Source organism: Tympanuchus pallidicinctus, unplaced genomic scaffold (assembly GCF_026119805.1).
Source record: "Tympanuchus pallidicinctus isolate F22 unplaced genomic scaffold, pur_lepc_1.0 scaffold3, whole genome shotgun sequence".
Taxonomy (NCBI): Eukaryota; Metazoa; Chordata; class Aves; order Galliformes; family Phasianidae; genus Tympanuchus; species Tympanuchus pallidicinctus.
This window is the reverse complement of record NW_026294747.1, coordinates 5,077,173-5,097,160: the sequence shown is the minus strand read 5'-3', so window position 1 is coordinate 5,097,160 and position 19,988 is coordinate 5,077,173. Positions and strand designations below refer to the sequence as shown.

The 19,988-nt window shown below is 60.0% G+C and overlaps 5 protein-coding genes across 8 annotated transcripts; 3 read left to right on the top strand and 2 right to left on the bottom strand.

Moving 5' to 3' along the window:
• Window positions 1–1,112: 1,112 nt before the first annotated feature.
• On the bottom strand, window positions 1,113–3,529 carry LOC128085672 (membrane-spanning 4-domains subfamily A member 12-like). 2 transcript variants are annotated; one of them, XM_052693390.1, is made up of 7 exons: window positions 3,396–3,529; window positions 2,748–2,867; window positions 2,556–2,612; window positions 2,114–2,245; window positions 1,687–1,800; window positions 1,520–1,603; window positions 1,113–1,440 (listed from the first exon to the last, which is right to left on the bottom strand). In XM_052693390.1, exons 1-7 carry the CDS (start codon window positions 3,483–3,485, stop codon window positions 1,420–1,422), a joined length of 618 nt encoding a protein of 205 aa, XP_052549350.1. In that variant the 5' UTR covers window positions 3,486–3,529; the 3' UTR covers window positions 1,113–1,419. The 2 variants fall into 2 exon arrangements, with proteins under 2 accessions (XP_052549350.1, XP_052549352.1); XM_052693392.1 differs by having other exon boundaries at window positions 1,113–1,603; window positions 2,756–2,867; window positions 3,396–3,517.
• Window positions 3,530–5,609: 2,080 nt separating this feature from the next.
• CBLIF (cobalamin binding intrinsic factor) lies at window positions 5,610–7,637 on the top strand. The gene is made up of 7 exons (XM_052695579.1): window positions 5,610–5,757; window positions 5,885–6,028; window positions 6,111–6,254; window positions 6,335–6,745; window positions 7,142–7,289; window positions 7,386–7,504; window positions 7,576–7,637. Exons 1-7 carry the CDS (start codon window positions 5,610–5,612, stop codon window positions 7,635–7,637), a joined length of 1,176 nt encoding a protein of 391 aa, XP_052551539.1.
• Window positions 7,638–8,013: 376 nt separating this feature from the next.
• MRPL16 (mitochondrial ribosomal protein L16) lies at window positions 8,014–9,190 on the top strand. Its single transcript, XM_052695215.1, has 4 exons — window positions 8,014–8,142; window positions 8,260–8,325; window positions 8,426–8,574; window positions 8,657–9,190. The coding sequence occupies exons 1-4, from the start codon at window positions 8,061–8,063 to the stop codon at window positions 9,140–9,142; spliced, it is 783 nt and encodes a 260-aa protein (XP_052551175.1). The 5' UTR covers window positions 8,014–8,060; the 3' UTR covers window positions 9,143–9,190.
• Window positions 9,191–10,247: 1,057 nt separating this feature from the next.
• Window positions 10,248–14,625, bottom strand: STX3 (syntaxin 3). The gene is made up of 11 exons (XM_052695577.1): window positions 14,502–14,625; window positions 13,640–13,863; window positions 12,927–13,007; window positions 12,753–12,852; window positions 12,568–12,642; window positions 12,418–12,485; window positions 11,254–11,362; window positions 11,100–11,173; window positions 10,891–11,025; window positions 10,451–10,561; window positions 10,248–10,325 (listed from the first exon to the last, which is right to left on the bottom strand). The coding sequence occupies exons 1-11, from the start codon at window positions 14,623–14,625 to the stop codon at window positions 10,248–10,250; spliced, it is 1,179 nt and encodes a 392-aa protein (XP_052551537.1).
• On the top strand, window positions 14,551–19,722 carry PATL1 (PAT1 homolog 1, processing body mRNA decay factor). 3 transcript variants are annotated; one of them, XM_052695165.1, is made up of 17 exons: window positions 14,551–14,638; window positions 14,936–15,047; window positions 15,138–15,427; window positions 16,044–16,238; window positions 16,323–16,418; window positions 16,529–16,618; window positions 16,710–16,918; window positions 16,987–17,070; window positions 17,225–17,408; window positions 17,611–17,725; window positions 17,814–17,911; window positions 17,985–18,044; window positions 18,135–18,283; window positions 18,390–18,549; window positions 18,672–18,827; window positions 18,902–18,993; window positions 19,074–19,722. In XM_052695165.1, exons 1-17 carry the CDS (start codon window positions 14,624–14,626, stop codon window positions 19,225–19,227), a joined length of 2,259 nt encoding a protein of 752 aa, XP_052551125.1. In that variant the 5' UTR covers window positions 14,551–14,623; the 3' UTR covers window positions 19,228–19,722. The 3 variants fall into 3 exon arrangements, with proteins under 3 accessions (XP_052551125.1, XP_052551124.1, XP_052551126.1); XM_052695164.1 differs by having other exon boundaries at window positions 16,323–16,424; XM_052695166.1 differs by lacking the exons at window positions 14,551–14,638; window positions 14,936–15,047 and having other exon boundaries at window positions 15,260–15,427; window positions 15,998–16,238; window positions 16,323–16,424.
• Window positions 19,723–19,988: the final 266 nt, after the last annotated feature.

Sequence of the window (19,988 nt, the reverse complement as noted above, 5' to 3'; positions counted from 1 at the left end):
CCCTGGAGTTTCAGCCTTTCAGCTGGAAGCAACTGTGGCAGCTCTCATCCCAGCAGTGGGAGCTCACTGAAGTGCCTTAAAATCCATTTCTGAAAGGGGGGATTCGTGGAGAAAGCATTCTTCTCTTTCTAAATAAAGCCAGGCCCAGCTGGGGATGGCAGGAGCCCAAGGTAGGATGTTACAAGATATTTTAGAAGCAGATGCCAGAGGAGGTGAAGCTCACAGGCTGAGCAGATGCCGGGAAGCAGCAAACCCTGCATGCTGCAGGCTCTTTCCGATCCAAATCCCTGCTTTTTCCAAGGAAAACAAGTCATGATGGGTAAATGCTTCTCACAGCAAGTTTCTGCTTCCTGTGAAAAACTTTATATCCCCATAAAAATACCAAAAGACAGATTTCAGCTTTTTCTCCAGATCACTGATTACTTAAAGAGGAAGTCGTGTTTTCTGGGGCAGCCTTCAGCAAACGAAAAAAGGAAGAGCTGGCTTTCATCTCCGCACCCATTGCTCAGCAGAGTTGCTGCGCTGCTGCTCCTCAAGCCCATCCCAGCTGCTTCCTGGTCTACTTTGACCCAGGGATGCAGCCTGCCCAGGAGTGAAGGTTGGGTGCAGGTCCTCAGCTCTCTGTGGGGTGTGCGTGGACCCCACAAGAGCACTGGCCACAGGGTGGGCAAAACACCAGCACGGAGCTGGATGGGCACAGGGAGACCCTTGGGAGCTGGAACTGACTGTGCTGTGAGCACAACGCGAGCAGTATGATCCTTTCCCCCTGCACTCCCCCCACCTCTGGGGCTTCTCCTCCCAAACCTGCTCATTATTTTTTCAGCACCAGGCCCAGAAATAACAGAGCGAGTGAATAATCCATGAGGTTTTGGCTGAATGGTATAAGCACTGGGAGGGGGGTGGTGAAATGAGCAGGAAAACACGGAACTTGACCCAAAACTCCTCCTGGAGGAAGGTGCAAAATACTCTCCAATGAATCCTCCTGTGCTGGGGCTCATCCCCACAGCCCCTTCTAAGTGCAAGCCCCCACAGCAGGGGACAAAGTATTGAAATCCATACGGAGCTGTAACCTCCTCTGGCAACCCCCCCCCCAGCAAAGGAGCAGAGCCGGGTCTGGCCACAGCATTTTATTATTCTATTTTCAAGAGAAAGTGAAGCCAGCAGGGGCTGAGCTGACAATGGAACTGCTGTGTGGTGCCCAGCACCTGGCTGGGGTAATGGGGCAGGACCACCTCCATCCCTTCCCAGAGAGCCAGGAGGTGAGAGCTGGGCAGGGTATGGGGGTCAGGAGGAGCGAGCTGGGGGACGACGACAGGGGCTGAGTTCAGGGGCTACAAAGCATGGCCCAGCCTGCAGTGCAGCAGAAGGGGCCGATGCCCTGGAGCTGCAGGTGGCTTCTGTGACATCCTTGCTGCCCAGCTATACTTCAGGAGCTGCCAGCTGTGAAAGAGAAGCGCTCAGAGATGGCTGTTGCACAAAGAGCTGGGGGCCCAGAGCGGCCCTCCTGGAGCCCCCTCACCTCCGAGTAGCTGGGCGGCTGTGGCAGCTCTGCTTGCACCACAGCCAGGTCCACTCTGGTGGTGCTGGGCACGATCAGCATGGCCTGGAGGGGGAAAATAGCATCCCATGCTTATCCCCAGCCAGGGGAACGAGGACCCTGTGCTCTGCCTGCTGCTCCCCTGTTACCTCATTGGGGCTGAGTCGTGTTGCTCGGCACCAGAAGTTGGCAGTGGCAACAGCAATGCAGAACTCCAGGACGGTGAAGATGAGCAGCACGATGGAGATGCCATTCCCTGCGAGCTCCAAAGTGGGGAAGGTTCCATCAGCAGTGCCCAGTTCTTGACATCCCCCGTGCACTGAGATCTTTTCCCATCTCCCACCAGCCCTGGGTCTTGCTCTGTGTCTTTTTTTTTGTGCCTCTCTGCTTTCCCAAAGCTCAGGCAGAACCAGGCACATGCAGGGCATGAGTCATCTCCCACAGCACCAGCCCAGTGTAGATCAGGCAGTGGCACCGTGCCCAAGGGATGGTGGGAGCCCCGATAGAGCCAAGATCCCAATGGGTCTAGAGAAGTGCTCCAGAGTGCAGAGGATCCCACAGGGCTCCCCCACCTACCAGGACAAGGTAGCTGTAGTAGTCATCGCTGGAGCGGTACAGCCCGTTGAAGTTGAGGTCAATGATGAAGGCGACGATGCCCAGGAGCGCAAAGATGGCGCTGATGATGTTCATGGCTTGGCTGCCCTTCACCTGCAAGCATGGAGAGGCTTTTCCTGGCCTTTTTTACCCCACAGCTGTGGGTAACATCTCAGGGCCATCCCCAGCACCAGCCCTGATGTGGGATCCCAGCACTCCCTCAGCACTGCTGCTGGCACAGCGGAATTAACAGCTTTGCTAATTCCCCTTTTCCCATTGCTCATTGACAGAAATAACCTCAGTACAAGCTTCAAACGGGGACACAGCTTTGCCCCAGCGGGTTCCACCCGTGCACGTGCTGCTCCCCACATCCCACTTCATATCTGGGGGCCAGGAAGGGGGCAGGGGGCAGACAGACACTCACCGCACACTCCGTGGGACTCTTCTCTGCCCCAATGGACAGGCAGCCTGAGATGATGAACTGCAGCGGGAGAGGGGAGGGGGGCACTCAGTCCCGTGTCCCCAGACCCATAGAGCACCCCCCCCCCCCCAGCTTCCCCATCTCCAGAGGAAGTGGGGGGGCCAGTAGACAGCCCCCAGCTCCCATGCTACGCACAGACACACCGCCCAGGAAGGGGATCTCGCCGGTGATGAAGATGGAGGAGTAGACATTGGTGAGTGTGGTCAGGACGATACCGAAGCCAATGTGCATGAAGCCGGTCATGATCTGGATAGTCTGAGGGGACGGTGAGTCAGGGATGGGCCCCCTGGGGCAGCCCCTGAGCTTTAGGAGCCAAACCCCCAGGGTTCCAACCCTGCTGTTTAGGAAGGGGTTCCCACATCGATGGCATGTGCATGCATGGGGGATGCATCCCTGCTGTGTGCTACGCTGGGGGAGGCACACAGCCCCTATGCTCCTCATCCCTCCACCTCCAAGCCAAGGGTTAATCCTTCAGTGCCCCCAGCACCCCCATGCCTAGGATTAACCCCTCCGTTCCCCCAGCTCCAGTGGGAGCTTCCTTCACCACAGAGCATGGGGAGGGAGAGGGAGGAAGGTCCCTGTGCCCCCCACCAACACTAAGGTCTGAGGGCACCCACGGGGATGGGGAACCTCTCAGGGATGGAGAACCTCTCAGGGATGCTAAGGGTGGGCATTTTGGAGAGGTCAGCAGGGGTACGAGGAGTTGTAATGGCAGTGTAGGGGTGTCATAGGGATGGGAACCCTTCCTCCCCCCCCCCCCCCCTCTCCCCACTCCCAACTCACCCCCATCACTCGGTTCTTGCCCTTGGGCAGTGTCTCGGCCGTGTACATGACAGCACGGCTCCCCAGCCGCAGCGTCCCCATCCCTTGCATGGAGACAGAGCCGACACCGGAGCCCCCCCCGTCTCCATCTACATCTTCTCCCCCCCCTTTCCCCCCCAGCCCGCCCCGCTCGCTCTCGGTCCCGAGCACCGGGGGCCGCCCCCGTTCCTGCGATTGGAGCCTCCGCCGTGATGTCAGGGGGCAACCACGCGTGCCCGTCGGGAGGGTCCGAGGTGTGCGTGCTGCTGGAGAAAGGGGGGACAATGGGGCAGGGGGGAGCAGGCGCTGAGTGCTCAGAATCTCCCCACAGCACTCCTTTCCCCCCCCCCCCCCCCAAAAAAAAAAAAAACCAGCAACCCATCTTTGTCTCTTTGTTCTGTTTACAGCGGCTCAAAGTGAGTTCCTGGAAGAAAGCTCCATCAAAGCCATTAGGCACAGGAACATCTCCTCCCTGCGGGGTAGGCTGCGGAGAAAAGAGCCCCCCTCCCCGCAGATCTGTGCAGCTGAAGGGGCTGCTAGGACAGGGGAGGGCACCTCTGTATTGAGGGAAAGGAGGACAAGTGGGTGCCAGCATTGCCCCCCACCTCAATTTGGGAAAGCTCCCGAGTCTCCAGCCCTGCTCCTTGGGAAGGGAGGCGGGATAACAGTGCTGCTGCCCCTCCGTACCTTCCAACCTGGGGGATACCCACCCCCACCCTGGGGGATATCCCACCAACTCATCCCAAAGCACAGTCCCCAAAAGGCTCTCCCCCTTAACACCCCTACCCAGCAACACAGCTACAAGTACTGGGCATTTTTCCCAAGGTTTTTCTAAAGTTGAACATTCCCGTGGGCACAGAGCTCTGCCCTTCTACTGGCAACCAGCCTGAGCCCCACATTCCCCCCAGCAGGTAATGGCCACCCAGCTGGCCGCCAATCCCAAGTCACTGAGAGCAGACCCAGCTATGCCACAGTGCAGCACAACCCCCCAGCCCCAAGCCCCCACATGCATGGGATTCACTACTCTGCAGCCGTCCACCTCCATTCCACATCTGTTGCCAAAACACTCAGTCTTCAGAGCAGTGGGATCTGCAGGAATGGGAAAATCCCAGCCCCTATAGGCCACGTTGGGGGCCAAGGCTCTCCTGGTGCCACCTTCCTGTGCTGGCAGCAGTAGCACCGCACAGAACAGTGGCAGTCCAGCATGCCCACAGAGGTGAAGTTGGAGCCCACGGCCACCATGGCCAACATGGTGGCATGAATGGGGAGCACTGGCCCTGTGGGAAGAGGCAAGGGAGAGGATAAGGGGCACAGGGGACACACATCCCCGGGGGGTACCCTGCATTCATCTGAGTCCCTCTGGCTGCCACACAGCACCAGGGCCGTGGAGCAGCGTTGGGAGGCTGTAGGGGTCTGTGGGACGGTGGGCAACATTGAGAGTAGCTTCAGGCTGAGGCTGGCTTCCCCCTGCAGCCCTGCAAGGAGACGCCACCCATTCATCTCTCCGTCCCCACAACCCCAGCTCTTTACCACACCGCTGTCCCACTGGCGCCAGGCACTGCAGCCCCCCAGGAGTGCTGCAGCAGGAGCGGTCAACACCATCTGGAGAAAGCCATGTAGTGGTCACATGGAGATATTAGCAGGCCCCACCGCCAGCAGTCTCCACCGCCTGTAGGAGACAGCAGAGGAAGACCTACAGGGACACGTATCCTGCTGAAAGTGCTTCCTGGGGCGAGGCATGGGCACAGACCATGAGAACAGTGCCAGGCACCAGACTTGTTGGTCAGGTTCTGGCTGGTCTCACTGCCAAGGGAGAGGGCCTTGCTATACCACAACCCCATTGGTCAGCGAGCACCACCCCTGGGTGCTAAAGCCAGGCACGCAGATAAGCCCCCAGGAGCAGAAGGTCAGCGCAGCACTGCTGGAGGCAGCTGAGAACAGAGAGGATCCGGCGTCAGAGGGGCACCGCTGGCACGGAGGTTCTGAGGATGCTTGGCGTGGCTCTCAGCGTTGCGGTGCTGCTGGCACTTGCAGGTTGTGGGGCGGAAGGCTTGGTCCCCCAGGACTGCAGTGAGTAACACGGGGATATCGGGGAGGAGAATGGGTGCAAAGCCCAGTAAGGGACAGACGAGGTGCCCAGCACATCCCAGCCCACTCCCTCTCACCACAGTCGTCAACGCTGAGGAGCGTGCCCGCATGCTGGGGATACTGCAGCTCTCAGCTATGGACAGTGGACTGCCCAACCCCAGTGTGCTGCTGGCCCTCAACCTGGCTGGGGACAGCAGCAAGGCCCAGCAGGAATTGCTCGAGCGGATCAAGGAGACAGCAGTGAAGCAAGCAAATGGTAGGAGGGTGCCTCAGGGGCCATCCCAGAACCCTGTGGCATCAGTGCCTTGAGTTGGCTGTCCATAGTCTGGGGACAGTGGGTTTGGGTCCCAGCTGTTTGCCCCGACCACTCTCTGTCCCCGCAGACATGTCCTCGGGCCAGGTGGCCCTGTACACGCTGGCCCTGCTCTCTTCCTGCTGTGATCTGAGACATGTGGAGGCACACGGGCAGAGCGTTGACCTGCTCAGTATCCTTCAGGAGAAGATGGACGAGGAGGTGGCACACTGGGGTATGGGGCTCAGAATGGCACATGGCAACACAGGGATGCTGCTTTGGCCTGTGCTGGCTGATGGAACCCTGTACTTCCACAGACGAGGAAGGCATCCCGCTGAGCACACTGTTCAGTGTGGGGCTGGATGCACAAGCGCTGTGTGTGACGGGAGCAGGTGGCTACCAGAGTGCTGTCACCATCCTGGCCAAGCAGCTGCAGAGTTCCCAGGACAAGCTCTCTGTGGGTAAGAGTCCCCCCACCCCAACACCACAGTCCAGCTGGCTCTGTCCAAGCCAAGCAGGCTGTGACAGTGTCACTATGCAGACGAGCAGGCCATGATGGCACTGCCACTGGTGTGTGCCTATAACCGGAATGAGCTCCAGGGTATGCAGGACCTGCTGAAATCAACATTGTCAAAAGTGACCAACGAATTCCTTGAAAATCAGAATAAAGGAAATGGCTTCATTGGGAACATCTACAGCACAGGTCTGGCCATGCAGCTGCTGCTGGCTGCAGGCAAGTTCTATGCCCCGCGGAAGTGGGACTGCACCCAGCCCGTGGCTGCCATCACCGAACACCACCTGCAGCAGCCTATGGCCATTGCTCAGGCACTGCCAGCCCTGGTGGGCAAAACCTACCTGGATTCTGCCAGTCTGGACTGCAGCCCTGAAGCATCCAAAACGACTAGCCTGCAGCTGGACCCAAAGCCGAGCCAGGGCATAGCAGCTCAGGAAGGTATTGGCTGCCTCCATCCCCACGGGGCCACCACCCTGCTCTCCTTATAGTTTGTAAGGGATTACTCCAATTGGGTATGCACCTTATGGGGCTGGAAGAGTCCAGACTGGAAAGGTGTGGTTGCTGTCACATTATACTCTCATGTCCATGCTGATGGATGTGGATTTTGGTATGTCATTAGCCCTTAATGAGACTAAAGGTCCCTAGCAGGAAACATTACCTTTCCATTTTGTTGACACCAGCCATTGCCACATACTTGACCTACCTCTGGTCACGTTGTCACATTTCTGTTTGTTCTTTGCATATTTGCCATCATTTATTTCTGCTTACTTCCTTGTTGGACAACAATTTCCCCTTTAAGACAATGAACTCACAGCTCCTGTCGTATTTTCTCAGTGGGATCCACCATCACAGTGAAGTACACCATCACCAACAACTTGGTTGGACAGTTCTTCACCTATACCACCACAGTGGATGTCCCACATGGCTCCGTGCTCCTGGTCGTGCTGGAGGAGGCAGAGAAGTCCGACAAAACCATCTTTGGGTGAGTAGTGGGGGGCGTAAACAGGGTCGGTGTCACCACCTGGGCCCCAACCCACTGCTCGTCAGACCGCAGTCCCACCACCCATCTGCCCCACAGCTTTAAGACAGAACCAACATCCTGGGGCCCAATGGTGGTGTCCATCCACGGGCTGGCTGCCAGTGAGACTGAGAGGACCTACTGGCAGTTCTTCAGTGGCAGTGACGCGCTGCAGGAAGGTGGGCAGTGCTGGGGGGGTGGCAGGGGCTGTGGTGGGGAGCCACAGCCTCACGCCCATTCCCCACTGCAGGGGTTGGCACATACGAGCCGCACGACGGGGAGCACATCCAGGCTGTCTTCAGCACCTACTGATGGTACCGGGGGAGAAACAGCCCTGCCGGGCCCTACAACGTGGCAATAAAGAGTCATTTGCAGAACGTCCTTCTTTGCGTGCTCCCACAGCCCCCCGAATAACACAGCCACGTTGTGGTTCTGTGGTCTTCGAGGTCCCTCCCAACACAACTGTTCTGCGGCTATGTGATCCTTGTGGGTCCCTCCCAACGTGCGACATTTTGTGTTCCGTGTTCCTACATACGGCCTGGGAGCCGCCTGGGCAGCATGGGATGAAGGAGGGCGGGCTGAGGCTTCTGCCCGGCAGAGACGCCCTGGAGAGCCGGAACCCGCATTCCCTTCCCCTCGGCCGAGGGGGAAAAGGAGCTGTGTGACCGGAAGTGCTTCCCGCCGGGCGGCTGATGGGACGGACCCGATGGCGGCGCCCGGCAGGCACTTCCGGCCATGGGGTGGTGGCGGCTGGGGCGGCCCGTGGCGGCCTGCGGAGGCCGGGGGGGCCCGGGAGGGACCCGAGGGAGACTATGGGGTAGGCAGGAGGGGTCTGTAGGGCGGGGAAGGGGGTCAGGTGTGCGGGGCGCTGCCCGGGGCGGCCTTCCTGGTGCCCCCGGCCCGGCCCGGCCCTGAGTGCTCACTGTGCCCTTAGGCCTCGGCGGCAGCGCCGTCCCCCGGGCAGGCCTTAAGAAGTTCGTGCTGCCCCCTGACTACAGTGGTAAGTGCGGGACCCCGCGTCTGGCGGCGGTGCCTGAGGGAGTTGTCTGTTCCCTCCCCACCCACCTCTGCGATGATCCTCCCGTTTCCCCTCCCTGCAGGCATCACGCTCCCGGAGAGGCCGAAGCTGAAATTCATGGAGAAGGTGCCGGCGGTGCCGAAGGCCAGACGGGAACCACGGCAGCTGCGGGACATTCGCGGGCCTTCCCATGTGGCCACCGATTTCACACAGGGGCAGTACGGCATCCTGGTGAGCACTGGGCTGTGGTGGGTTGCACCAGGCTTAGAGCACCTCCGGTGCCCAGCAGTCAGCCCTTGCCATCGTCCCACAGGCGCTGGGGGGTGGCTACCTGCACTGGGGGCACCTGGAGATGATCCGCTTGACCATCGGGCGCTGCATGGACCCCAAGAACATGTTTGCCATCTGGCGCGTGCCACCTCCCTACAAACCACTGACAAAGAAGAGCCTCGGACACCGCATGGGGGGTGGCAAAGGCCCCATCGACCGCTACGTGACCGCAGTGAAGAGCGGACAGCTCGTGGTGGAGCTTGGTGGGCGCTGCGAGTTCGAGGAGGTGAAACCCTTCCTCACACAGGTGGCCAACAAGCTGCCCTTCCTTGCTGTTGCTGTCAGCCGGCAGAGCCTGCTGCAGATGCGGCAAGAGGAGGAGGAGAAGAGGCGCAACAACCAGAACCCCTGGACCTTTGAGCGTGTCATCACCGCCAACATGCTGGGCATGCGAAGGTACCTCAGCCCCTACGACCTGAAGCTGAAGGGACGCTACTGGGGGAAATTCTTCCTCAAGCACAGGGTGTAGCCCGCAGGCAGGGATGAAGCCACCAGAATAAAGCCTTCTGTGAAAGCATGGAATTGTAGAATCTTTGATGTTGGAAAAGACCTCTAAAATCATTGAGTCCATCTGTCCGCTTACCACCAAGAAATGTTTAGATGTGGCACTGGGGGACCTGCTTGAGTGGAGAAATATTGGTGTAGGTGGACTGTTGGGCTCAATGATCTTGGAGTTTTCTTCCAGCCTTGGTGAATCTGTGATTCAGTATTGCCCGCTATGTCATGATCACATGCCACATATCTACGTTTCTTCAACACCTCCAGGGATGGTAACTCCACCACCCCCCCTGGCATCCCATTCCAATGTCTAACCATTCTTTTAGAAAAGAGGTTTTTCCTAATATTCAGCCTGACCCTCCCCTGGCACAGCTTGAGGTCATTGCCTCTCATCCTTTCACTCTTTCTGTGGTAGGAGGCCAACTTTACCTCACTATAACCTCATTTCAGGGAGAGGCAGAGAACAATAATACTTTTCCAGCTTCCTCTTCTCCAGACTGAACAATCCCAGCTCCCTCAGCCACTCCACATAAGACCTGTGCTCCGGACCCCTCACCAGCTTCATTACCTTCCTTTGGGTGCGATTACTGTGGGTTGTGGAGGCCCAGATGTGGGGATGGGATGCGGAGGTGAGTGACACGACTCCCTGACACAGCACCATGGGGTGGAGTGTGAGTCATCTCTTTATTGGGGAGGAGGGCTGTGGTGCAGGTGTCGGCACATCTGGAGAGCAGCTCCGTGGAGGAATGGCTGCACACGAGCTCTGAGTGAGGGGTGAGCTGCTTTCACCACCGGGCAAAGCAGAGCCCTGGCTGTGGCTGGCTCCGTGCTGGTGAGTAGGGAGCTGTGGGACCCTGGTGTGAGGACAGCGGGTGAGAGGGGACCTCGGGGTGACGTCCTCAAGGCTTGGCAGGTGGGTCCCAGGGCCACGGGTAGGATCACCGAACAGGATGGGGAAAGGCCACCTGTAAGCGGGAAGCATCAGAGGCGGCTGGCACTGCTACCCCATCTGTGAGTGAGTGCTGCTGGCCCGAACCCCATGGGCACCCCATCACCTGTGGGGAGTGGCTGGGATGTCAGGCGAAGATGCTACCGATGCTGGCAGCCAGGATGATGACAAGGATAATGCAGCAAATCATGATCATGATCTTCTTCTGCACGGGAGAGAGGGACTGTGAGGCTGGGACATGGGCAGGGCAGGGAAGGGGAACAGGGGACAAGAAGACAGAGGTTCAGGGGGCGACTCAGAGCAATGTGGGATCCTGTTGGTCCCTCTCACCCTCCTGGCTTCGCTTTGGTACTTGACGGCCTTTTTGGTGTCAGCCACAGCTCGCTCCACGAAGCCGACAGACTGGTCCATGTTGTTTTCTATGCGGTCGATCATGGCTCCCTATGGGGGCAACAAGGAGAGACAAGGGGCACAGCACGACTCCTCGCATTGCGTGGGGCACTGGGGGTGCTCAGAGGGGATGGGGAGGAAACCCTCCCGGGGGTTCGGTGCCATGGCTCTGTGGTGCTCCATGGCCAGGTCCCAGCCCCCAGGGTCCCTCCTTGTTCCCCTGCTGTCCCATGCATGAGTCCCTGTCCATCTCTATCCTGTCCCTACTTGTCTCTATGCTGTTCTATGTCCAGACCCCTGTTTGTCCCCTCCCTTCCCCTGCCTCAGTCCCTCTGTCTCCCCTGCCCCATGCTGGCTCGCAGCTCGCCCCGCAGCCATGCCTGGTTCTCCACCAGCATGGCGATGTCGACAAACATGTCGTGCAGCTCCTTGATGCTGCTCTCCAGCCGCACGATGTCCTTATGCCGCCCCTCGATTTCACTCAGTGCCTGCTTTGAGATCTGCGAGTCCACGATCTGCAGGGGAGACAAGGCAAGAGGCGTCAGAGGAGCAGTTCCAGGCCCCCAACCCCTGGCCCCATGGGGCTCACCCCTGAGGTGAAGATGGCGGGGTTCCCGCTCTCCAGCATCTCCTCCAGCTCCTCATCGGTCGTGTTCTTGCCAGCTGTGGGGAGTGAGCGCTGCCACAAGCTCTGCCCACCCCACTGAATGAGTGGGGCATAAGGTGGGGAAGGGGACACGCACTGATCTCTAGCTGCCGCTGGATCCGGCCTTTGCTGCGCTCCCGGAAGTCAACCTGTGCCTCGTTGTACTTGGTCATCACATCAACGAACTTGCGGGACAGGACTGAGTGCTGGGGATGGGGACATTGGGAACACCCTGAGCATGGCGTAGCTCAGCCCCAGGGGCTGGATTGAGTGCTGGATTTGGGCATGGGGACAGAGAGAAGTGGACATTGAGATGGGACGCCCCAGGCATGGCATGTTCCAGCTTCCAGAACCAAGTACTGGGGATATGAACATTGGGCTGGGGTCACCCAAGGTGTGGTGTGTCCCAGTCCTAGAGGACAGGACTGAGGGCAGGGGGCAGAGATGTTGGGGTGGGGTTACCGTGATGTGTCCCACCACAGGATACATGACTGAGTGTGGAGGACAGGGACAGAGATATTGGGATGGTGACATTGGGTTGGGAACGCCGAGTATGGCATGTTCCAGCTCCTGGTATTATGATCAAGCTCTGGAGTTATGTATGAGAGACACTGGGATATGGACACCCCAGTGTCCCAGCCCCGGGGGACAGGATTGAGTGCTGGGAATGGGAACATTCTGATGTGCCTGACCACAGGATACGTGACTGAGTGCTATGACAGAGACAGAGACATTGGGATGGCAACACTGGAAAGCAGATACCTCAGGCATGGCATGTTCCAGCTCTCAGGGACAGGGCCAAGAACTGGGGATGGGGATACAGGGATGGGGACATTGGCATGATGATAACCTGAGCATGTTGTGTTCCAGCCCATGGGGTTAGGATCAAGTGCTGGGATTGGGGATGGGGAGATTGGGCTGGAGACACCTCAGGCATGGTGAGCCTCAGCCCTATAGGATAGGACTGAGTGCTGGGGATGGGGACACTGGGACAGGGACATTGGGATGGGAACACTGCAGGCGTGTCATGTACCAGACCATGAGGACAGGACCAGGTGCTGGAGTTGTGAATGGGGAACCCCCAAGCACAGTGTGTCCCACATCAGGGTACACGACTGAGCGCTAAGGATGGCAACAGGGATACGGGAACAGGGACACCATAGGTAAAGCATGCCTCAGCCCCAGGGGACAAACCCGAGTGTGGGAGCAGCCGTGATGCATTCCACCTCCGGGAGGGGACGGCAGGGTGCAGTCACCTCACCTGGGATTTGCGTATGCGCAGGTCAGCAGAGGAGCGGGCCTCATCCTGCTCGATGTTCCTCTCCATGCCTGCCAGCAGTGAGAACCCCACCTGTCAGGTGCATTTCCCACCCACCACGGTGACCCCAGGGCCGGGGACACAGCCACTCACTCTTCAGCTTGTTGCGCACGCTGTTGGCCGTCTTCTTGATGTCAGCTGTGAGCTGCTCCAATTCATCTTTGGTCTCTGCAGGGGAGGGGATACTGAGATGGGGATGCCATCACAGGTGTGTGTCCAAGGAGGGGATGTATGGCCCTGATGGGGGGGGAGGGACGACGACACACAGCCATGCTCACTCTGCTCAGGGATGGGGGCCGAGAGGATGACACTGTAGAGCTTCTTGGCCTCCTCCACGTTCTCTGAAATTTTGTCAATGTTCTGCCTCGTCTCCTCAATCTAGAAGGGCCATGAGGACATGTCACCTGTGTCCCCCACGTGCCCCACATCCCCTGTGTCCACCTGCTCCACACCTCAGCAAAGAATTCGTCCATGAAGGCTGTGTTGTCGATGGCGATTTCCACCTCATCGGTGTCATCCTCAGCATCCTGCTTCTGTGGGAAGTAGCGAGGGGATGCTCAGGGGACAGCTGGGGACACCCGGTGGGTGTGGGACGAGGACAGGGAGGGATGCAATGGCCCCCAAGCAGTGAGGGGGGGTCCAGCCGGGTGCCATCTGCTCACATCTGACCAGCGGGAATTAACGGATTGCAGGGCTGGGCAGTGGGAGGAGCAGGGACAGAGATGAGGCACTCCATCACGGAGCTTTGCGGCCCCAAACATCACCCCACAGCAGCTCCGCACAAGCTCCCCTCTGCCCCACAACCACCCTTGCCATTACCATGGTGTTGTGCCCCAGCCCCCTATTCCTGGGGTAAAAATAATGCTTAATCCCCTGCTCCCCCCGCAGGGCCTGATCGTGGGCAGTGCCTCCCTTAATCCCTGCTAAATCCCCCAAGGGGCAGCATGGAGGCTGCAGGGCTGCGCAGCGTGGGGAGCACCCCAAGAACCCAAAAGCAGGGCACGGGGCCCTGTGTGTGTTCTGCATCGCTTCCTGCGCACCACAGCGAGGTTGCAGCCACCCCGAATCCTCCCAGGGCTAAGACCCGTGGTCCCATCTGGCAGTAGGGCACGACCTATCCCTGGATGACCCCAGTGCGCCCCCCATGGTGCCCTGCACCCCTCACCGCCCGGAGCTGCTCCAGCCGGTCCCGCATGGTGCTGGGCTGCCAGGACTCGTCGCCCGCCTGCTGCCGTCCTACATCAGCCCCGCTAATCCCCACTGATGGGCACTCAATGAGAGCAAGGCTGAGGCGGGGCTGCCCGCACCCGCCACGTGTGCTCCAGACACCCGAGGGGGGGGTGGAGAAGGTGCCAGTGACACGAGTGTCTCCACAGCTTACAGATGACCCTGGCACCGGGTGGGGGACAGGAGGTGGTGGTGGACAGGTGGACAGGGCCACGGATAGGGGATATGAGTGGTGTGACAGGGGTTGGAGGGCAGGGTCATGGATAGGGGATAGGGGTGTTGGGGTATGAAACGGGGACATGGCCACGGGTAGAGGACACAAGTGTTGGGATGCGAGTTGGGGGTGTGGCTAAGGGTAGGGGATGTGGTTTGGGGGACATAACCATGGATGGGAGGCACAAATGGTGGGATGCAGGTTGGAGACGTGGCTAATAGGGGACACGGACCGGGGTTGTGGCCATGGTTAGGGGACATGAGGCAGACTTGGCCATAAGTTAGGGCACACGGGTTGAGGGACGTGAGCTGGGGGACATGTCTGCGGGCAGGGGACCCAGGTGGTGGGACACAGGTTGGAGGACACGACTAGAGGGTAACACCCAGGGGATTTAGCGGAGGACTGAGACACGGCTGGCGTGGGGGGCACCGGCTGGGGCAGCAGCGCCGGCGCTGGGGCAGGACGGGGCACAGGTGCCCGGAGGCAGGCAGAAAAAGGCCGCCTGCCCCTTTAAGAGCCGCCCGCACTGGGGCGCGGCGTACTAAAGCCTTCGAGTGGGCGGTGCTTCCCATTTGCGCATGCGCACCCCACGGACGGGCGGGGAGGGTGACGTCATGCGCGTGCGCCCGCGGCGGCGCATGCTCGGCGGGGCCGGAGCGGGCCGCGCGGAGCCTGCGGGCGGGGGGCGCCGCCGCCGCCGCCGCCGCCATGTTCCGGTACCCGGTGAGTGGGGGGCGGGGCGGGGCGTGGGCTGAGAGGGGCGGGGTCGGGCCGCAGGGACCGGAGCTGGGGCTCAAGCTCGGGCCTCGGAGTTGGGTTTGGGGCCGTGGTTGTGGGCTCAGAGCTGAGGGCCGGGGCCGTGGGGCCGTGGGGCCGTGGGGCCGTTGGTTCAAGGCCCAGGGTCAGCTCTGGGTGCTGAGCGCTGGGCTTGGGACTGGGGCTGCTGAGCAGGGCTGGGCCTTGGGCTTGATGGCAGTGCTGGCAGTGGTGGTGGTACAAACGTGCTGTCTGCCACCACAGTCCCTGGAGGAGTGCCCGCTGGATGAGGAGGACGACGGCTTCCAGGCACTGGGCGAGGAGGATGAGGACATTGATCAGTTCAACGATGACACCTTTGGAGCTGGGGCTGTCGGTGAGCTCTTGGTCCCTCTCTCTTGCCCTCACTGCCCACCCGGTGCCTGGTGCTCTCTGCTGCCACGCTCACCCCACCGTTCCCATGCAGATGATGACTGGCAGGAGGCCCACGAGCGATTGGCTGAGCTGGAGGAGAAACCCTTGGGCTCTGGGCAGCAGACCGCGCCGAGCAGTGAAGATGCAGAGTTGCTGGGTGAACCTGAGGATGCACTGGCAGAGCGGCTGACGCGGCTGGTGATCGAGAGTGAGCTGGAGGACCCTGCCATCATGCGAGCTGTGCACACCCGTGGGCCTGGTGCACAAACTATGGCACTCAACACCAGCATCTGGGATGGCCCCTCTGTGCTGCAGCGCATCTGCACGCCGCTGCTCACCCAGGTAGGGGCATAATGCTGTCACCACTCAGTAGAGGGCTGCAGGAATGGGGAAGGAAATATTAGGAAATGGCTCTTTACCAGAGGGTTGTAGGCGTGGAGCAGAGGTTTCTGGCTTCACAGAGAAGCAGGCACTGCCTCACACTACCAGAACTTGAGGAGTGTTGGGCAATGCTCTCAGACGTATGTTTGGGTTTTGGGTGTTCTTATGTGGGGTCAGGGGTGGTGGTCCCTGTGGGTCCCTCCCAGCTTGGGATATTCTGTGGCTGTTGGGTGAGCTGCGCTTGGACATCACTTCTTGACCCTGCATATGCTCTCTCTGGGCTGGGTGGTGCCACTCAATCCCTCGTGGTGTCAGCACTCAGCATTTGGGATTGTCAGTGCCTTGAGCCATAACTGTTTTAATTGCTAGGTGACAGAGAGTGAGGCTTAATTAAGAATCATACACAGGATCCTTGGGGCTCCCTGAGAATCCTGGCTGGGGCGTGGGGATCTCCAGCACTGGGAAAGCACTATGCGGCAGCTCCTCTGCACTATACCACGTCAGTGTCAATGTCCTTGCCACCGTGTCCAGCCCTGAGACTTCTTTCCAGGGCTTTTTTCCCCACTTCTACTTGCAGGAGATGCCATCAGTGTCCGTGCTGGACTATGCTCTGCCCCAGAGACCCCTGCAGGCTCAGGAGGAGGAGCGGGACCCCTCGGAGCGGGCACTGCCACGTCGCTCATCCTCTCCCATCATTGGGAGCCCCCCTGTACGAGCAGTCCCCATCGGTACCCCTCCCAAGCAGGTCGCTATGCCCAATTTTAACCAGCAGGTATGGCCCCCAGCTCCCTAAAGCAGGTGCACGCCCCGTGGTGAGGAGCCAGACGTCAGACCCCCACTGCTTTCCTTCTCTCAGATCCTGTGTCCAAAGCCTGTCCACATCAGGGCTACCATGCAGCAGCGCTACTCTGCTCCCTACAGCGAGAGGATGTCCCCCAACCAGCTCTGCAACGTACCAGTACTCCCTGCTCCCACCCCCAAGCCCTTCTGATGCCCCGACTGCATCATCATCCCACCTGGGAGGACCATGACTGGGGGCTCTGCTCCTTTATTTTCTCGCAGAACTCTTCGTTGCTGGGCCACCCATTCCCCACCAGTGTCTCTCCCGTTTTCACCCACCTGCAGCGGGCGCAGCTGCTGGGAGGAGCGCAGGTAAAGCCCTGGACTCTGTGCCCGCCAGCCCCTTAGGGGTGAGGGTCCAGCATTCTGATGGAATTCACACTCCCTCTGCCCCGAATTTCAGGCCGGCCGAATTTCTCCCAGCCAGTTTGCTCGAGTCTCAGGCCTCGTTGGGAACCCACTACCCTCCGTCAATCCCAAGCTGCTGCAGGGCAGAATGGGGCAGATGATGGCTCCCACTGGCGGCTTCCGTGCCTTCTTTGGGGCTGGCCCCGCTCCGCCCTCACAGCCGCAGCCTGCGCCGGGCCCCGTGCCTCACCTGCAGGGCCTGAGGTAGGCACTGACCCCCGTGGGGTCGCGCGCCTGCTGTACAGCCCTGTAATCCCGTGTGCTCCCCACAGGCCACAGCCCTTCCGACCGGACACCACCCACCTGCACCCCCAGCATCGCCGGCTCCTGCACCAGCGGCAGCAGCAGAACCGAAAGTGAGCACCGGGCGGGAGGGAGCGCGAGGAGGTGGGCGGTGCCCCGGTGCCGGCTGTCCTGGGGGCCGTGCAGCCGGGGCTAGCCTGTGCACCACTCTCTGTCCCTTCCTGTAGCTCCTGTGTGCTCATGGGTGCTCTTCTTGCCTCCTGCCAGCCAGCACCGTGGCCTCAACGGCTCGATGGGGGAACGAGGGGGCCACCGTGGCAGCCACCAGGAGCAGGCACGTAAGGACCCCTACGCAAACCTCATGCTGCAGCGGGAGAAGGACTGGGTGTCCAAGATCCAGATGATGCAGCTGCAGAGCACCGATCCCTACTTGGATGACTACTACTATCAGGTACTGGGAGAGGGGCAGGGATGGGGCCAGCATGAGGGAAGAGCTGTCATGCTTTGCCTTGGGAAAGGGAGGGCATCAGAGAAGACATCACACTCTCTGCATGTACCGGGAAGGAGTGTTGTGAAGCACTGCTGCGTGAAGGAGAAGCAGTGGGGAGAGGGCTTTGCTCCTGGGATACTGACCTTTCCTGTCTCTGTTCCAGAACTACTTCCAGAAGCTGGAGAAGCTGTCAGCAGCTGAGGAAGACGGTCCCAAGAAGGAGCGTACGAAACTCATCACCCCTCAGGTGGCAAAGCTGGAGCACACCTACAAGCCAGGTTAGCGCTTCCTTCCCCAGGTCTGGAGGCAGGGAGAGCAGTCCTGTCCTGGAAGCTGGCTCCTTGCATCCCCTGCCCTGTCCTGCAGTGCAGTTTGAGGGCTCGCTTGGGAAGCTGACAGTCTCAAGTGTGAATAACCCCCGGAAGATGATCGATGCGGTGGTGACCTCCCGTGGAGAGGATGATGTGAGTGCTGCCCCTTCCTCCCAGTCCTCCATGACCTGCACCTGTACCCTGACCTCCTCTCTCCCCTGGGCAGGAGACAAAGGAGAAGCAGGTCCGGGACAAGCGGCGCCAGACACTTGTCACCATTGAGAAGGTAAGTGCTGTGTCCCCACTCTGTACGGGGCACGTCTGTGGGTCTCTGACTGTGGGTCTCTGCCCTGTGCGATGGCCACCTGTCCTGTAGACGTACAGCCTCCTCCTGGATGTGGAGGACTACGAGAGACGCTACCTCCTGAGCTTGGAGGGTGAGCGGCCCGCCCTGATAGGTGAGAGGAAGCAGAAGATCTGCAACATGTATGACAATCTGCGTGGGAAAGCACCGGGGCAGGAAAGGTGAGCAGGGGGAGGCTGGGGGCTGAAATGACCTCACTTTTGCACCTCAATGTCGCTGTGGGGTGCACCTTCTATCGCTATGCTGGCTGAGTCATTTCCTTCACAGGCTGAGCGACGACCACTTCATGCAGATCATGTGCATCCGGAAAGGAAAGCGCCTGGTGGCCCGCATCCTCCCCTTCCTGTCCCCTGAGCAAGCGGCCGACGTGCTGTTGGCGACGGCCCGGAACCTGCCCTTCCTCATCAAGAAGGATGCTCAGGATGAGGTGACTTCTGCGGCTCAGAGCGTTCCTGCCACGCCCCACAATGCAGGCCCCCACCTCTCCCCTTGGGAGAATGGTGATGGTTATGGGGCAACCCTGCATCCCAGCTCTCTATGCTCCCCCAGGTGCTGCCCTGCCTGCTGCGGCCCTTTTCACACCTCCTATACCAGCTCCCCCTAGGGACAGTCACTAGCCTGGTGCAGCAGCTCACCAACCTACCTCAGAGTGCTGCCGCACCCACCTCCACCAACTTGCACCTCACCACAGTGCTCCAGAACAAGGTGGGCACCCGCGGGGCTGGCATTGCTCCGTTGCGTCCCCACGGGTCCCCAACACCTCATCTCCATCCCCGCAGTTCGGCCTGTCCCTGCTGTACCTGGCTCTGAGCCGTGGGGAGGAGCTGCAGAGCACGGACGGCGGCACGGAGCTGATGCAGGACAACCAGTGGTGAGAGATGGAGCGGCGGGGCCGTCATGCGGGGGGAAGAGCCAGCGCTGTCCCCATGCCGACACATCCTCTGCCCACAGGACGGAGCTGATGCTGCTGGCCACTCAAGAGCTGCTGCGTGTACCACCCACTGCCCTGCCCAAGCCGGTGCCCCCCCCCTCCAACCTGCTCTCTTTCTTCTCCCGCTACGTCGACCAACAGAAGCTCAACCTCCTGCAGACCAAGCTGCAGTGAGTGCTGTGCTCAGCCCCCCCCCCCCCCCCGGCAGGACGGTGCCCTGGGGCGGGCACAGATGGGTAGTTCTGTGGCTGAGCGCCGGTGCTGTTGCTCAGTCCTAGCGCTGAGCCTCAGTGCCGGTGCCTGGTTCTGGCCCCAGCCCCTGGCAGCACCTGGCAGCTCGTTCTGCTGCTGGGTTCTGGTGTCTTCTGGTTCCAGCGCCCGGTTCCAGCCCCCCCATGCTGTTTGCACACCCCCTGCCTCCTCACCCCGCCCCCACCGCAGTTGCAGTTCACACACACACACACACACACACAGCCCCGTAGGCCCACGCCATCCCGTGGAGATCCCTTGTTATTATATATATATTTTATTTGAATTTTTTTGTGCTTTTTTTTTTTTTTTTTTTTTTTTTTTTTCGGTTTTGCCCGGTTTTCGGCTCTGGTTCAGGAGAATAAAGTTTCTAACTTTACATTTTTATAGGATGTAAATAAAGTCGGATTCTGTACGGTCCCGCCTGGCCTCTGCTTGCCCCGCCCCCAGGAACGTCACGGCCGTGGCCACGCCCCCAAGCGGTGACGTCAGGTCTACGTGGCCGCGCCGCGCCCTGGGTAAAGGCCATAGGTTAGCGCCCCGTGGCAGCGCCCTCGAGGCCAATCAGCGTGCGCGCTGCGGGAGGCCTCGCCTTCCGGCCAATCGGCAGCGCGATGAGTCACCGCTTCTCGGTGTCGGCCCCGCGTGGCTCTCCTTCCCGTTTCCCATTGGCTCGGCGCGGCGAC